This window comes from Harpegnathos saltator, unplaced genomic scaffold, assembly GCF_003227715.2.
Source record: "Harpegnathos saltator strain DR-91 unplaced genomic scaffold, Hsal_v8.6 scaffold208, whole genome shotgun sequence".
NCBI classification, from domain to species: Eukaryota; Metazoa; Arthropoda; class Insecta; order Hymenoptera; family Formicidae; genus Harpegnathos; species Harpegnathos saltator.
Window position 1 is genome coordinate 446,366 of NW_020229993.1, and position 17,190 is coordinate 463,555.

Here is a 17,190-nt window from a genome sequence, read left to right on the forward strand (position 1 = left end):
TGAGTGCAGAAAAGTTTATGGGTTTGTGGTTAGCGGAGACCTCATCCTCAACCTCCTTTTCTTGCGTCTCTTCTATATCACTTTTATAAAAAGAACCTAAGAAGCATCTTGTTAGGGGTTGCAATTTATGGTACACCGGAGAATCTCGCAACTCAATCACTCACTCACTCACTCACTCGCTCTCTCTCTCTCTCTCTCTCTCTCTCTCTCTCTCTCTCTTGCTCCTCCGAGATAGAAGCGGCACGGAAAGACATAACGGTAGGTGACCGGACGGATTCGTACCGCCGAGATAAGCGGCTACCGAGGCGGATAAAATAAAGGCCAACCGATAGAAAGAATCGAAACGATCGCGAGCGTCTCTTTCCTTTTCTTTCTCCTCCCTCTCCTCTTCTTTTTCCCCTTTTCGGGATTTACGCTTATTTTTCTGCTGCGCCCGGTGAAATATTAAAAATTTCACCCCCCGGAGATTTATCGCCGACACCTCTCCCTCCCTTCCACCCTTCCTCCCTTCCGGCCACTTTGCCGCTGCGGCGCCCCGAGAATCTCGTTGAAAACGAGCAGTACCAGCCGCTGTGTACCGGGATGAATCTGCACCGGTAAGAATGAGTGCCAATTCTCCGGAATGCTAGAGAAAATCCCGTGAAGCCCGGAGGGCGAGGAGTCATGAGAAGGAGGAGCCCGGAAGAAAGTGGCAGACGGAATATATTGATACGATTTAAAGCTGCGTTCCCCCCGCGCCGCCGCGGCTCCGAGTATTCTGACTCGGCGATGGCTCACGGATCGTGAAGATCGCGACGTGGAGAGAAATCGCGAGCGCGCTCGTTAATGGGAGACGTCCTTCGCTCGCGAGGAGGCGAGGGCGAGGGAAGGAGTCTCGAAAACGAATTGTTGTCCCGGAAAATAATTCGCAGTAATGGAACGGCGAGTTTGAGAAAACTTCAATCGCGTCCAGAGTCTCGCGCAGGAGAGAGCGAAAAGAGAGAGAGAGAGAGAGAGAGAGAGAGAGAGAGAGAAAGAGGAATGAAGGTGGGGAGGGGAGAGGGCGAATTTGGCGCCGGAGACTCGCGCAATGCAAATACGACCTGAAAGTTTTAAGAGCGAACGACAATTCTTGGCACTTCTACCGACGCTGAAAATCCTTGCTTTCTTGGGATGCATTTTTCAGCGATTTCACAATGAGCTTACCGCCTCCTTCTTTTGCGTTTTCGCTCCCCTTTATCCGCTTTAGAGAGACGGCGGACTTATTGCGCGACGCGCAATGTAAAATTTCGTTCGACGTCCCGGCGCTTCTCCCTGCCCCCCTTGCACCTGCTTCTCCTTCTCTCCCGAGTTCGATGCACGTCTTCGAGGATCTTTGCGACGAAATAAATATCGAAACGCGATGTGACACCAAAAGCCTATCGAGAGTCGGCTAAAAGTAACGAAAAGTGGAGTGCGCGCATGATCGCGAGTTATTTACCACGGCGAATATGCGCGGGGATATGCAAACGTCAGACGCAGCGTTGATTTATGGTTTATGCATCGACAAAACGAGGAAATCTCGGGGCTGAAAATGAAAACGGTCGCGTGACGGCGGCCGTAAAATTGCACCGAGCGCGTCTATTACGCGACGGGAATGACACAGAGTTCATTGAATAGAACTCATTTCTGCAATATGTGAAACAAAAACCATAACCTGTGCCCCGTAGTGATACACGATGTTAATTAACAAAATTGACTAACTTCTTCATTCTCGGATTTCACGTTCCGTCATCGCGATACCTCGTATCTGTCCGAAAGTTTAACATAAATCGAGAGTTATTAGACATTTTCCACGAGATGCATCGGGTTCTACGTGCACAAAAATGCACGCTGCGTCCAAGTCGAAATGCTACTTGTGTTTCAGTTTATATTCACTTCGCCGTCAAGTTCATGTATTAACCACAAATCCGTCGCGTCGTAAGATTGTCATAAGCGTCAAATTTACTCGAAGTACATTCTGAATTCTGGTGACTTGGACGCTTCAATCCAAATTATTAAATCAAAATAAAAATTCGGTTTGTTTCTCCCATATATAGAGTATGAATTTTATTAATATCCTCGAAGAAATTAATAATCAATTCTTCTTTTGAGTATGCGTGATAAACTCTTCTTCTTAAGTCTGTGTGATGATTATATTACTTTAAGACTATTGTCAAGAAAATATTCTTTGTTGAAGATAATCGTTCCTTGAAAGGAGAGGAATAAATACACTGAGCAATCACTTTTCTTAGCAGCAGAATATTTTTTTCCGTATGCATATGTATTCATCATGAATAACTCCCTTGCATTTCTTCTCTTTATAACGGGAAAATTTTACCTATTGTTCTCATGCCATCGTCTAGCGTTTTAAAGTATACTTCCCCATATTATATCGCTTTACTGCAGGGTATACATAAAGTATGAGCGTAACGAAACACTACCTCGCGCGAACTAAAGCTCAAACTGTCAAACCATCCTGACTGTTTCGGAATATCGTCGTCGATTCGTCGCATAATCAACACCCATGATGAATATATACATGTAAAAACGGACGTGTCTGGTCGACAATATCCAGTAATTTTCAATCTAATAAATGTGCTGACATACATGACAGCCGAGTGTACATACAATTAAACGAACCCTCGCTGTTTGTCGATTGTCGAGTTGGACAACGCGAAACTCATACGAAAATACGCGTAAATAAAAGCAAACGGGAGCGCACGGATGATAACACGGTTGCTATCGACATCAATATCATTTGGAATAACGTAAGGAGGAAAACAATTTCGCGGGTCCCGTTTCCTCCTCTTCATTGCATGAGGGGATGGCATAATGTCTCCATCAACAGTTTCCCATTACATTTCCGGAGATACTCTTCTATTTCCTTCCCCTCGGAAAATACCATCCCATTTCACTTCAAACGGTGGTCTCCGTGCGAGTAATAAAACGTAATTTAACGAGACGATATCTTATCTCCGAGGCGGGATCAAAATATTTTTATTTCGCAGTTTATATTCTCTTCAACCGCAGAAAAAATGATGGAGATTCGTCTATCTCATCGACCGAGGAATTTATGAATCTCAGATGCAGCCGCAAGAGCAATACGAATGTCATTTGCGAAACGTATTCATGAAATTCGCTATTTATTCTCTTCCTTCCCTTACTTCCTCCTTCTCTCTCTCTCTCTCTCTCTCTCTCTCTCTCTCTCTCTCTCTCTCTCTCTCTCTCTCTCTCTCTCTCTCTCTCTGCCTCCCTTGCTTCTAGTCACGTCGAGGCATCCCTACAAGTAACTAATTATTACGTTTGGCGAAGAAACTTAATTTCCGGAACGCACAGCGAACGTCAAAGAGCATACTGCTTTGGATTGTAAAGTTTCTGGGCTTGCTATCAAGGACTCCTTAATTAGCTAAATGTCATCTCCAGCGCTCGCGGTGTACAAATCCCAACGCAAGCGTCGACGATTACATATTGCGTCGAATAACACATGACACAAAATTAGTTAAAACGTTATGCGTTCGGGACAGCCCCGGCCCTCCTCTTTCCTCCGTACCTCGTGCTCGCTCGCGCGCGGAATATTCAGCGTTAGAATTCAATTCCGCGTTAATTATTCACAGTTTCGAGTATGCGAGTTCAAGAAGACTCACGCGACAGACTCGGCTGCTCTCGGGTAAGGAGCCAGCCCGGAATCACGAGCTGAGCGGAAGAACGGCGAGAGGATACGTCGCGAGGCATAGGTACATCCTCGCGCTAATTGACATAATTAAGCAATTACGCAATTAAGCGAGCAAGACCGGGGGGCAGTCTGACGTTCAGCCCGCTCTACGTTACACTAAGTACGTATAATTTGGGCGATATGCAACTCCCCTAAGTCGCCATAGATTCTGGGAGTAATTGCGAAGTGCTGCTCGGCACCGCCCCGGCGACGAGGACGCCGGCGACGGCAACAGCGAGGCGACACCGCAGGACGTGCCAGCGGCAAAGTTTTGTCTCGGTCCGCTCGCGGAAAAGTCGGTCGCCGGATTTTCCGGGAAATGCTGCACAGAGAGAAAGAGAGAGAGAGAGAGAGAGAGAGAGAGAGAACACGTAACGAGGAAAGACAAACCGGAGAATGCCGGTAGTCGCGCAGACCGCGAAAGCTCGGCTCTTCCATCCAGGATTCTAGGACTTATTAGGAGAACACGACTCTCGTAGTGAAATGGCCACTCGGTGCCGCGAGACGTGTACATCAGGTTTCAGATATGCTCGGCCATCCTCTACAGTCTACACCGTGAGTTACCAAAACATTTTCGACCGGACGCAGCCCCGTTTCTAGAGAGCCACGCGCGTCGCGACCGTAGATTAATTCGAGAAAGTGAGAACATATTTGTGGAGGAACGGGTTCGAGGAAAAAGTGTGTGTGACATTTTGTCGATTTAACACCAAAGAAATATGATATCCATTATCTGCGTAATTATGAAAATTTCGAATTTTTTGTCGTGGACATAATGGAAATTCACTTTTCGTTAATTAACCATTACATAATGGAACTTTTGGATTTTTTTATGGACGTGATGAAGGTTCAATTTTCGTTGTCCACACAATAGACGTGATAAAAGCCCCATTTTCATTATACACATCACATAACGAAAATCCCGAATTTCCATTACGCACATGATAGAAATAATGTTAAAAATCTACCAACCCTGTGTTTACTGACGCATGCAAAATGTCTAATGTTCGAAATATCACTCATCCTTTGAATCGCCCCGTTCCCGCTCTCCGAATTAACCAACAACCGCGAGATACTCATAGCTAGAAACGATGCAACTAAATGCCAAAGCCTTTTAGTAATTATCAATATGTCGAGAGCAAAGCGTATCCGCAGGCCTGAGAGTGTCTCGCGTCTCGCTGTACAAAATTGCCAGGAAATCTCCGTCCGTTTGCTCGCGCGCGTCCACACCCAGAAACGTCGCTCTTCGTTTCACCGAGGTGTTTCTGCGCTTTCACGAGACCCGTTGTTAAACAGCTCAATAATTAATCACCAAAATAGGAAACTCCTCTGAAAGCATCCGCTTAGCGAAGTGCGGGAGTGTAATTCGCGCTGTTAAAATTTAATTCGCTGAAATACTCACAATCGTGGTCGTTCGTCGCCGTTAACTGTCGTTAACACGCTGATCAAATAAGAACCGAGCCCAGATCGCTGGAAATAATTTCCCGACGGGAGAAAGTAGCGGAAACACGAGAGAGGCCGTGCGGCGGTACACACCGCGCAACTAACGCCGACACCTTGCAGCGCCGGCAGCCACTTTCCGCAGACCTCGCCAGACCAGTCGAAATACGGCGCCCGCCAGCTCTTTGAAGCGGCGATAAGAACGCAGGGTGTACGAGGGCGTAACACGCGGCAAGACAGGAATTACGTTGCTCCTCGTGAAACCGAAGACGCCGCGCCGCCGGCGCCGGCGAAACGTCGCAGCTAGCCCGCGCAGAAATTAACGTTAAGCCTGTCGTCTCGCGAAATATTTACCCGCCCTTTCGGCACGTGTTTAAAATAAGTGTCAGCTGACGCGCGCGTTCCGCAGAGAACACGCCGGGCTCCTTGATTTAGAGCGCCTCTTTTTTATTCGCGAGAGAATCGGAAATCTCTCGGATAAATATTCGGGCATGCCGGGTTTTTCTCTCTCATGCTACCCTCTCAACTCGCCTGTTTCGCCTCTCGCAATTTATGCAATATCCGGCGCGTCCCGTGCCGCGCGAGGAAAGTCCGCCGCGCAAATCGCCGAATTAGGCAACGCGATCCCGCATCGCGCGCAAACGCGTCAACTTCAACTTATCAATCCTTCAAACGCGAGGCAGTCGCCGTGATGCGCCGTGTGCGAGCGGCTAATTGAATAAATATTTGCGGACGAGTCGTCCTTGCGCGCGCCTCGCTAATCGATCCTGATGACGATCACGGCCCGACCGTGTGTGGGGCGTGACGCTTGCTGCGCTCTCGTGAGTCTCTTCCGTTTGGCGAACGCCAAAGGGATTGTGAATAACCGCCTCGGCTCGGAACGTGGAGTGGAGATCGCCCCGACGAGAAATATGCTGGCTCATCGATTCCGTTATGAAACGACATCCACTAAGGATAACGGGCCGGCTCTCTCTCTCTCTCTCTCTCTCTCTCTCTCTCTCTCTCTGTACTTACACTCGCAACAGGTAGCGAGTATCGCGAGGATATATCTCAGTAGCTGTCAAAGAAATTCGTCTGACCGTCTTACCCGAACACGGCGTGCGGCTCTATCAGCCCCCGATGACGAATGTTAAAATCGATAAGCACAGCCCGCGCGAAATTGTCAAAGCGCAGCGAGAAAATATTTATACGACAATGCGCGCCGGGTATACGTCGAATATTTCGAGCGCGACGGCGAAATCGCGATTTATTAGTCTAACAATCGTCCATCATGCAATCGCACGCTCGTTCGCGTTCGCGCGGCAGCGCGCCGTATTTTCGGAACTAAATTTCCGCGGCGAGCGGAAAACCGTTCGTGCGGGACGTTAACAGTTTCATTTCGCGTTAGTCGTTAACCGGACGAGTGACGACGACGGCGCGCAGGAGCGAGTGTAAAATTGCGAGGACGAAACGGGACGATCGGCAGCCAGCGGCCGGCCGACGACGTGACGCGTTATCGTGAGGAATCAACGCGAAGGAGAAGGGAAAATCGATCGAGGATGGCTTAATGGCTGATGGCATAAGGCGAGCGGCCCGCGCATTTAATACCGTCCGCGCCGGGTGGGCTGACGATGAAGATAAATTAATAAATTAATAACAGCCATATTGAGATATACAAAGTTGATTTTGCGGAATGTTTGAATATCTAAGGGTTTTAACTGTGCTATATTTCTCTATTTTATATATATGGACAGATTTTAGTTTAATTGAAATATTTTTCTCGGAAATACCTGAAATATCATTTAGCGGTGTGACAGTTTAATCTCGCTTTCCCATCGACAGCTGAATTTTGAAGAAATTAAAGTATCATATAACTGCAGGGATCCAAGTAGACATTTGATATTAACCGTCAACTTGTAAAGTATCAGCGAGTGACTTGTTCGAACTGTCGTCGTCTGCAGCACATGGCAGCAATCCCGATGTTGCGACGCTTGCAATTATGCAGCTTTGAATTTTATTCGGATTATTGTTTACGGCCAATGATGTATAAAATTTAGAATGAGAACACATGCGTTTGAGCTGAACGTGGAACCGCCGGCTGATTTATAAAGAATATTAGGTACGATCGTCACAAAAAAATTGACACCTTATGGCTAGGATATTCGGCTGAATCGACCAACTCGTCATTTCGAGGTCATCAGTGATTTCGAGGTTTTCGTCACGCTATTTCCACATTTTCAATACAGACAGATAGCCAAGTAGCCATAGGTGGATTTCCCTATGTGTGTGTGTGTGACGCAATACTCAGCGACCGGATAAGGTAACAAGAATAAGGCTTATTATAGGCGCGGTTTATCCCTCCAGCTCACAGGCATTAAACCATAATAGACATCGCGCTCGATGCACGCGCAACACTGTTCGCTTTGAAGTGCCTCCTATACACGCGTGCCGTGCCCAACACAGCGGATCGACCACGACCATTGCACACACCGCTGCATTAACGCGCCTCATGTGCGCGTGCACGCGCGCGACGCTGTAAACCGTACCGGGTAATACCACGACGCCGATCTGCCCACAGGAATCCCCGTGACATCCCGAGAGTGTCTCTAAAATATCGCCCGTACGTCGCTTTCCGCGAAGGAATGTATCGTGCGTGACGTTTGACACCGAACCACCGACGACCCGATATATCGTATATAACACGTGATACGCGCTCGCGCACAGACACACACACACACACACATGCGCGCGCGATCGAATCGGCCAAATGTAGGATGGAGTAAGCGCGATTTCAGTTGGAAAGTATTCCAATTTCCAAAGGACGTTTCGAATTCCTCAACGTCGCCGGCAGAATGCTGCAGATGCGCAGGAGGTAACACGTCAGATTAATCGGTCGGTTTTAATTTCGAGTCGCGCTGATAAAGCGAGCGAGTACGCGCAGCACGGCGTGAGCGCGAGAGGCATTTCCTTCCGGCGAACCGAACGTCTTAGCCGCGGAGATAGAAACAGGCAGCAGGCTTATCTCGAGACGTTTTCCCCTATTTCGTTCTCTCTGCTCATTCGTCAGGGAAGTCATAGAAACGCCGCTGGTGAATACGAAATTCAACCGGGCGGGATAAGGAATCGATGTGACGACGACGACGACGACTAGCAGGATTCTCCAGCCGTAGCTAGCTGCCCGCGGAGAATGAAGCAACGCGCTCGCGAAAGCGGTGTGAAGGGGACGATAGAGGGGAAATCGATATAAGTCGGTCTTTCGAGGAAAATATCCGCTCGGGTACTCGCATATAAGCGCCGCCCGGGCGCGCTCTAAAATCACCTCGGGCGAAAGTTACGATCCCGCCGTTTCGCCGATGAGAACGCAGGAGCACACGAGTGCGCGCGAGGAGGCCAACGTGGCGGTGCGCCGCGGTAAGTAAATTTGACCGCGGGCGCGATAAAAATCGAGTGCCTTCCGTCGAGAACACTTAGCGAGCTCCGCTAAATACTCGGCGAGTCCGAGTATCGATCATCGCGCGCGCGCGCTTGTTACACGTCGAGGCCGAGAGCGCGTTTGCTCCTAGCGTCGCGCGGGTCTCCAAGACAAATCGATTTCTCGAACTCCCAGCCGGCGCTCGCGCGGGCATAAATCGCTGGGCTTATTTGGGCAAATTGTAAGAGCCACGCTCCGCTATGCGCGCGGGGACTAAACGGGGATGGGTAAACCGGCGGCGATATTCCGAGGCCCGGCGAGCAATTAACTCATTATGTGTGGCCGAGATATATTATGTCTGCCCGATGTTCTTGATTTACGAGCCGCGCGCGCGCGCGCGGGGCCGAACGAAATATGCAAACGTATGCACCGTAAATTACAGCGTGGCGCTCCCGCAAAGTTGCGAATCCGTAATTTATAATTAGCTCGGAGTTAGTGCGGTAACGCAGCCAGCCAACTCGGCGCGATGCATAAACATCGACGCGCGCTCCGGATCCGCTCCGCGTCAAACCGCGGCGTTTCTTTCCGCAGATGGGAACTTTCGATCGGATCGAAATTTACGACCGCGCCATGAAGGTCCCGCTATTCCCCTATTAAGTTCAGAGGCGAAACTTACGAAAGGCGCGTAGTGAGGCCCGGTCATGCTCGCAGCAGGTTTCGCTGCTGACGCTGCTGTGTTTACCGTGAAAGTTGAAACGGCGTGTCCCCTTCAAGAACACACAACGACTTTTCCGAATGTTTCATTAAAACCAGAAAAATATCGCACTTTATGTGACGCCGTACCCGAAAAATTTACTCGCAGAACATTGACTTGTTTTTGCAAAGTACACGTTATATTGGTTGTACCGAGTTATAAATGTTTTGCACGATGAAAATACGCGCAAAAATCAATTGAAGCATCGCCTCAATATGTGGTGAAAACGATAGAGATTTTCGAAGCTGATGTCTCGAGCCGTCAGTCAATGTAAAAATTTGCATGATACAACAGTTTGCAGTTCTGCAATGTGTGCGTACCGACAGTGTGTTCCCCCAACCAGGAAATTTTTTAAAAATATTGCAGTATCTTCCGAGCGAATTTAAAAGCTCGGAAAAATATACGAAGAGTTCACCAAAAAATTTACATAATTTTCTGCTAGATGTGGCAAACACTAAAAAAAGAGAGAGCGAGAGAGAGAGAGAGAGAACAGCTAAGTAAATTTTCCAACGTCACGGAACTTTGTGTTAATATTCTCCACCTACGAGTAAATAAACTCAAGTGAGGTGTTATTTGATCGAAATAAAGTTCCCCGCAGCGCGCTTACTATTTCATGTAATAAGAGTAATTTCCGTCCATCAGATGAGATCAAAGTCGAAGAAATGAGCGGACAAGGGTGCAACCGCGCGAGTGAGGTTGGTGTCAGTACGAAATGTTGCAGGAAACATTCGCACGTCCACTATTCGCCGCGACAGATGGATATATAATAATTCAGCGCAATGTGAAAAGGGCCAGATCGATGTCCCGATCCTAAGGAGCAGCAACAATTAGTTTGCGGAAGGCGGGTTTCATCAGCGAAATTCTGAAGAGCTGCCCGAGCAGAACATCGGCCCACGGCTGTATTAAAACCCCATCCGGCTTCTAAACTTCAAATAGAGCCCGGATAATTTTATTGAATCCGGCACGTAATAAGGAGTGAAACGCACTGTCGCATAATGCCCTGATAAAATCGCCCTGAAACCGCGAAACCTGATCGAATGTCCATCAGGACCGATTCAGGCATCCAAATAATAACGTCATCGCTGCAGTCAGGGTATAATCCGGAAAATATTGCAAGACAATTGCCACATTCCGACCACTCGATAAGGACCATTCGAAATGCCTTCTTGCGGCTTGCCTAGTCATGCCATATCAGACATAAAAAATTGCCGTATTTGATTTCTGCTTGGGTCGTGCCCGGGACATGCCCCAGTTCCCCTCATTTCCGGGCCGAGTCCGGCGACTGAACGCGCCTCGAAATTCACCCGGCGACGGCTCTCCGCCGACGTCGTTTCCTCGCGCGCGACCGGTGCTCGCGACACGACCACCGCGGTCAGGATCGCGTATGCGTTTCGAGGCGTATAAATCCACGCTGATTAGAAGGCCCGAAAACGCCGTAGGAATCGCGCGCGGCCGAGGGAACAGCGGCCAGCGGCGGCCGCTGCAATTCCAAGACGACGGTGCGAGTTAACGCCACTTAGAGCGGCTGTAGCAGCCGGCGGGGCCAGGGGATGAACGTGGCAATCTATGCAGGTGAAATGCGCGGGTGTAGCGTGTTCCGTATGTTTCGTGCTCGTAATTAAAGCCCGGCAGGCGACGGCAACACTCTAGCACTCAGCAGCACCACCGCTACCACCGCCCCCATCGCGGTGGCGGGCTGCGGAGGCGACACGGGTGCGCTCGATAGTGCGCCTATTATGAAAGATATTCGCGAATAGCCCGAAAACACGACCGCGCGCTCTTCAATACGGCCACGCACGTACGTCCGCGCTGGCCTGCGATCGTTTTTTTTTTCCCTCGCCTCTCGTCCCTCGTAAACTCGCCAACTCCCTCCCTGACAGCTGTGCAAAAGTCGCATGAGATATGTACTCGATTGGACGAGTGTCGGCGCGAGATTTGCGTGTGAAAATCGTGCTCGCTTTCCGACGATTCCTCATCGGCGGCTGTGACCGCGAATTACGTTCGTCGCATCCAGCGGCGACTTATCACGTGCTCGTTAGCCGTGTACGGCGGTGTGCACGAGGACACGCGACCCACGCAGAACGTCCGTTGTTGTCGGGACGAACCCGACTAGAAATTTATCCCATGGTCCTGATCGGGTTAACTTCATTTGGACATCAGATCCCAATAAGGTAATACTATCGGGTTCTAATAAGTCATGTAACGCAGAGTGGATATCGGGACCTTAGTAAGGATTCATAGTCAGGTCCTTATTGAGTTACCTTATGTCATCTTTATTGTTTTTTTTTTTTTTCAAATTATGGCTCCTGATTACTCGCCATGGCTATATTGGATGATGACACTAGAAATAAGAAATGACACGCTGAAAATTCTTTCATGTCATTTCCAAATAAAAAGATATTTGCATGAAATAATATTCTAGATCGCTTGAGCATACTTGTAAAATGTTTCGGAAAGGAAACATAAAATGAATATCATAAGATCATAAAGTATCACAAGGTGACGAGACATAAAGCAGTGTTAAAGAGAAAAGTTGCATGTCACGTTAATTTTCCAACTATTTATTGACTGCTAAAAAAAAGGATAGTTTCTATAGCATTTTACAAATATATTCAAGTGATCTGTGAAGTGTTTTTTCAATGCAAACATCTTTATATTTGGCATAATGACACCCAAAAATTGTCTTGTTAAAACTTGATAATGCAAATCATATTAGGTGCAATTGGGGTGACCATATGTACTCTTTTCAAGGTGGTAAAAAGAGTACTCTCTACTTTTTACGTATCGTACTCTTTTCTCGTAATGTTAATTATACTTTGTCGATAATGATCAGAGAGCAGACTTCGGTGACGTTTTCATCACTCACAGCATTCGAGCGCCAATACCGATTATGCGTAGAGGTTCTGCGCAACGGTGTCCCGCTAGTTACTACGTATAAATCGTGCAGCACAATCGACACTGGCGCATAGCGCTCTGACGTTGTGAGTGCGGAAAACGGCGCTGATGTCCGCTCTTTGGTAACGACAACAGTGAAAACCGAAATTGTCATGCGATGTACGGAGTGCAAAATATAATTATAAAATATCTTAATAATATAATAGAACATATGTGTTCGACTAATATTTCTCGGTTTTATTTAGTACCCACTATGTTTTATTTTAAATATTACACACCTAGTAATCCATTAATCACTGTCCCAGATAAAACACAAAATCATTTTGACGTCAAAATGACATTGTTTTTATATTACTTGACATCACCTTGACTTTTGTATGATTTTATGTTCTACTTACTGTACTTACTTTTGGGACCGTAATTAGTACTCTTTTATACACTTTTTTTTTTTACCCGTCTTTTACTCTTTTTTTATGACTGGGATATGGTCACCCTAGGTACACAATGAATAAGATCCCGACAAGGACCTGATTAACCGAACCATATTATATCATACACTAGGTTGATACATTAAGGTTCTAATGTGGACCCAATCATTATAACCTTATAAAGGTCTTCCTTACTCATTTGTCGTTAGGACATTATAAGGACTGACTTACTCAGGATTACCTTTTATTCACCCTATTAAGTCCTTATCAATGTTAGATGAACCTGATCAAAATTTCTAGTCGGCAAGCTGTGTAAAGAAAGCTCGCGTTCTGAGCGCGCGAAATTCACCGCGGCCGCGGCGCCGAAATGTGCGCCTTAGCGCCTCGCTCGCACAGCGAGGATCAATCTCGCGTGTTGAGCCACTTCAAGCCCGGACGCGCGAACATGCCAACGTAATCCGTGATCTACGGTCGAAGGAGAGTAAAAAATTTCCCCGCGACAGTGGAGAGCCGGCCGCTAACGAACAATCAGCGGCGCGATAAGCCGGCGTCATCCGCCATTAAAAAGCTCAACGCGCGCAAGATCGATGCGATTTATTAAACCAGTGCCGGCGGTGTAACGCACAGCGACGTCCCGACGGAGAGGGTTGGCTTGGGAGTTGCAAGGAGACAAGAGGGGAGCATTACCTTCCCGATTGTTCCTCGAGAATCTTTCTTCTTTTTCTTACTCAATTACCGCTCCCGCGTCATTGTCGTCGGGGCGGGGAAAGTTAATGCCGGCCAAGAGCCCGTAACGTTAACGAGTGAGAGCGCAACAACACACACACAACGGCTATTTCTTCGCCGGCGAAATTGGCCGGAGAAGCAAGAAGGTTGCTCGATGTATACGCGAAATTAATAACGCACGATGAGTAAATCTGAGTGTACCGGTGGTATTCTCCGTTCCCGCGCGGCGCAAAAGGCAAGTACCGAAAACAATGGACGGATGAATGGTTCGGGTTATAATGCGCGGGCCGCCGGTAGAAACGGTCGCGCGTCCGAGTAGAGCGCGACGCTGATATAGAACGAACAATGGCCGGCGCCATTTGGCGGGGGACGGGGAGGAGGAAATTTCAGGCGTCTTGAAATAATTAGCGGCTTCGCGAGTAATCTCCTTCGCCGACGACTTCAAATTGCGGCTATTCACGTCGAATTTAAAACTCCGTAGAAGCGCGCGAGTAGCGACGACGACGACGACGACGACGACGACGACGACGACGACGACGGGACTTTTCAATTAATCAACTCCGAGTGCGCGAGAAACGTGCGAATATTGTGCATTATTAATGCACTTCGAGTCGATCGCGGGAGAAAAAGGTCCGGTCGAATTGTAACGCGACAATGATCGGGCCGCGGACAGTGTTTCTCGCCTGAAGGAAAGGGGACCGCCGGTTTCCTTGCGAAGCAAATTCGGCTCTGAACAGCGGAGATTTCCTTCGAGCAAAAGACGCTTGCTTCGTTCGTCGTCGCGCGTTGATTCTTTCAAACTTTTTTCTCGCACGGAGAAAAGAGGCTGATTGAATCAACGCGATGATGAACGAAGCGGACGTATAATTGGTTGAAGGAACGAGACTTCCCGGTTCTCGTGAACCTGAGATTCGGTTTCAGAAGAGGAGGAGATTTCGTTCGGCTCGTTCCTTGCCAATTCGTTAATTCCATCAATTCTTTCCCTCCGTGCGCGAATGATACAAGATAGCCACGCGGCGGCTGCGAGCAGCGAAATATCGCCGTCGTAAAATCCGAGGATTTGACATGCGCGCGAAGATTCATTAATATTACCGGGAACGATAAAAGGAACGACTTGCTACAGGGAGCGTGTTGATATCTCGGTGCCGCGTCACGCTGCCGCCCAACGTCCGATGATTAATCGGAGCGCGACAATTAATTTCAGAACGATCTGCACAGACCGAATTTACATCGATCGAACTACCGTTACTGCAATTTATTACAGTCTTCGGGCGAGCAATCAAAGCCGATAATTAAACTTCTAAACTTCGCTCGATTGCGGAGAGTGCCACGCAGGCAGGATTGCTTCCTCCGGTATCAATTATGACGGCAGAAACTCATTAAGTCCATTAGATTCCGCGCGATGCACTTATCGAGCGCTTCCCATGAAAATATTTTCGTTTCTCGCCTCGAGGGGCACTCTCGCGCGTGTCCGATAACTGGATTTGTCAGGTCATTAAACTGATTCTCGCGCAATGATCAACGTTGTCGATGACGTGCACGGATTATATCGCAGGTTGACGGAGAAAAAAAAAAACGGTGAGTATAATAATAGAGAAGCTTGCAAAAACCAACGAGTGTCGGTTCAATTTATTGCGCACACATATAGGGACGTACAGCCGTTACGGCTCCCGTCATATATTTTTCTTTTCCTCGCAATCGGGTTTGATTAATGGCAAACTGAAACCGTTTAATTAACAAAAAACCAGGAAAATTCGCGAAACGCATTTCGAAAATGCAGTTCTGCCTCAGTTGCGCTGCATAAACGGCTCGCACTTGAAAACATTTCCTGCGTCGCGCGCGATAATGTTATATAAAGGTTACACGACGAATGTGCAGCCGGGGGGAGGGGGGTGGAAAATACACGGGGCATTTTTACGGGTGACGCGTAGTCAAGTAAGCTAGTCAAGATTTTTTGGATACGAGCCCGACGGCTAAGAAGCAGTTCTGCAGAACCAATCTGGTGCATCGCTGTCGTGCGCGCGCGTTTGATATTCCAGACAACTTTCAAAGAAAGGTTCTTTCTCTTTCTTTCTTTTTCTCTCTCTCTTCCTCCCTCCGGCGCATTTCACAATGGCGCAGGCCCAACATGAAGAGAACGTTAAACCAAGATCGCCGCGTTTGCATCGTTGGGTATACACGACACACCCCGACGCGCGCGCGCGCGCACACACACACACACACACAAGCCCAACTATTTGACGTGCCGTTAAGATCCGTTATCACGGCTGAAAAATACGCAAACACGAAAACAGCGGGAGGAAACTCACCTTTGCCATGCAACTGCTGTCGATTAGTGTCGGCGCGCAGGTTTTCGGCCGTGTGAACCAGCTCGTCCAGCTGCGGTTTCTTCTGCTCCAGCTCCCGCAGGACGTTCTGCAATATAAATCAGAGTGACGTAAGCATTATTACGCGCAGGGGGTTGGCCGGCCGGTTAATAACCCCGAGCGGGTTAAGATACGGCGCGGCGGGACAAACGCGAGACCGCCGCCGCCGCCGGTCGACTCGCGTCGCGAACGGACGAAGCAACGAACGAGCGAGAGTTCGCGGGAGAATGCATGCAACGCTGACGCAGCGCATAGCCTGTAATCGATGCGTCGTTCAAACTGCTGCAAATTGCGACCTAATGACTGGAAGTCAGCGTCGCGTTGCGGCGACGTGTACACGACGCTCTTTCTCTCAGGAGGTTTAACATGTGTCAACCGAAAGCGACGCGAAAGGACTCTTCGGCGAAGGACATCGAGAGCGTTTAGCGATCTTCCACGAACTGCTTCGCAATCGTTTAGTGGCAAATCGAGTCGATCCCCCGGCTGGTGACCCGCTCACCGCTCACCAGCGACAACTTGCAATCAACTTACCGCGGGTTACGCGACACGTGCGCGATATTTTTCATCGCGTCGGATCAATGCAGCGCGCGGCGGTCTCGCTTTTCAGCGAGAAGTGGATTTTCGCGCGATCGGAGACGAGGTCTCATTATGTCTCCGGACGTGTCTCTCGAAACAAGAATTTCTCCATACGCGGAAACCGTGCACTCTCGGAAATACAATCAACGTATTCTTTATTCAAAAAAAAAAAACCTATACTTCTCGTATCTACCAGTCGATGGAGAGTCAGGTCGGAATAAAATTAAAATCTTGTGGACGATCAACGATCAATTGATTGATTCAAGATTTCATCGCGATATCCGCAAGCTATTACGTAAATGTAACGGCGATTTTCAGCTTATATCATACTCCATATTGGATATATCTCGACTTGGATTTAATAAATTATTTTATCAATAATCCATCGGCACCTATATGATATCTTCCGGATACCAAGTCGATATACAGATATCGATTATACATGAATACGGTATCCCACATGCCAAGCGGACCTGTCGTCGAAATGCAACGACGTTATCAATAAAGAAACTAGTCGTTGTCCGAAAAAGCATCGTTGATATCGACTCGATCAACGACTTGTTAACTTGGGTTATAACTGGCGATTGTGTGCACAGCATTGCAATCGATGAAATCTCGCTGAAAAGATCGCTTGATAGAAGCGACTGTTACTCATTATTGATGCGGTTTGCACACGCAAACAATCGTACGCCAGGTGCATGGAAGCCGTCAATTTTATCGCCGCAAACACAGAAATTGGATTTGGTGGAGCGTCTAATGAATTTTTGCACCACAGATTTCGCGTGGTGAATTCTTACCGCCATTGATGAAAGTCAGTGAGACATAAGACATGAGAGTGGTGAAGCGGCAGTGTTTGCACTGAGAACCAGCGAATACTCACTGATTAGACAGCTGATTGGGTAAAC

At 48.1% G+C, this 17,190-nt stretch overlaps 1 protein-coding gene across 8 annotated transcripts in view; it reads right to left on the reverse strand.

Moving 5' to 3' along the window:
* LOC105192226 (dystrophin) overlaps positions 1-17,190 on the reverse strand; it is a 588,349-nt gene that overhangs the window by 414,800 nt on the left and 156,359 nt on the right. For all 8 annotated transcript variants that reach the window (XM_025298139.1, XM_025298137.1, XM_025298140.1 and 5 more), the window contains one exon: positions 15,653-15,758. In XM_025298139.1, the coding sequence (XP_025153924.1) occupies positions 15,653-15,758 (106 nt within the window). The remainder of the gene's footprint in view (positions 1-15,652; positions 15,759-17,190) is intronic.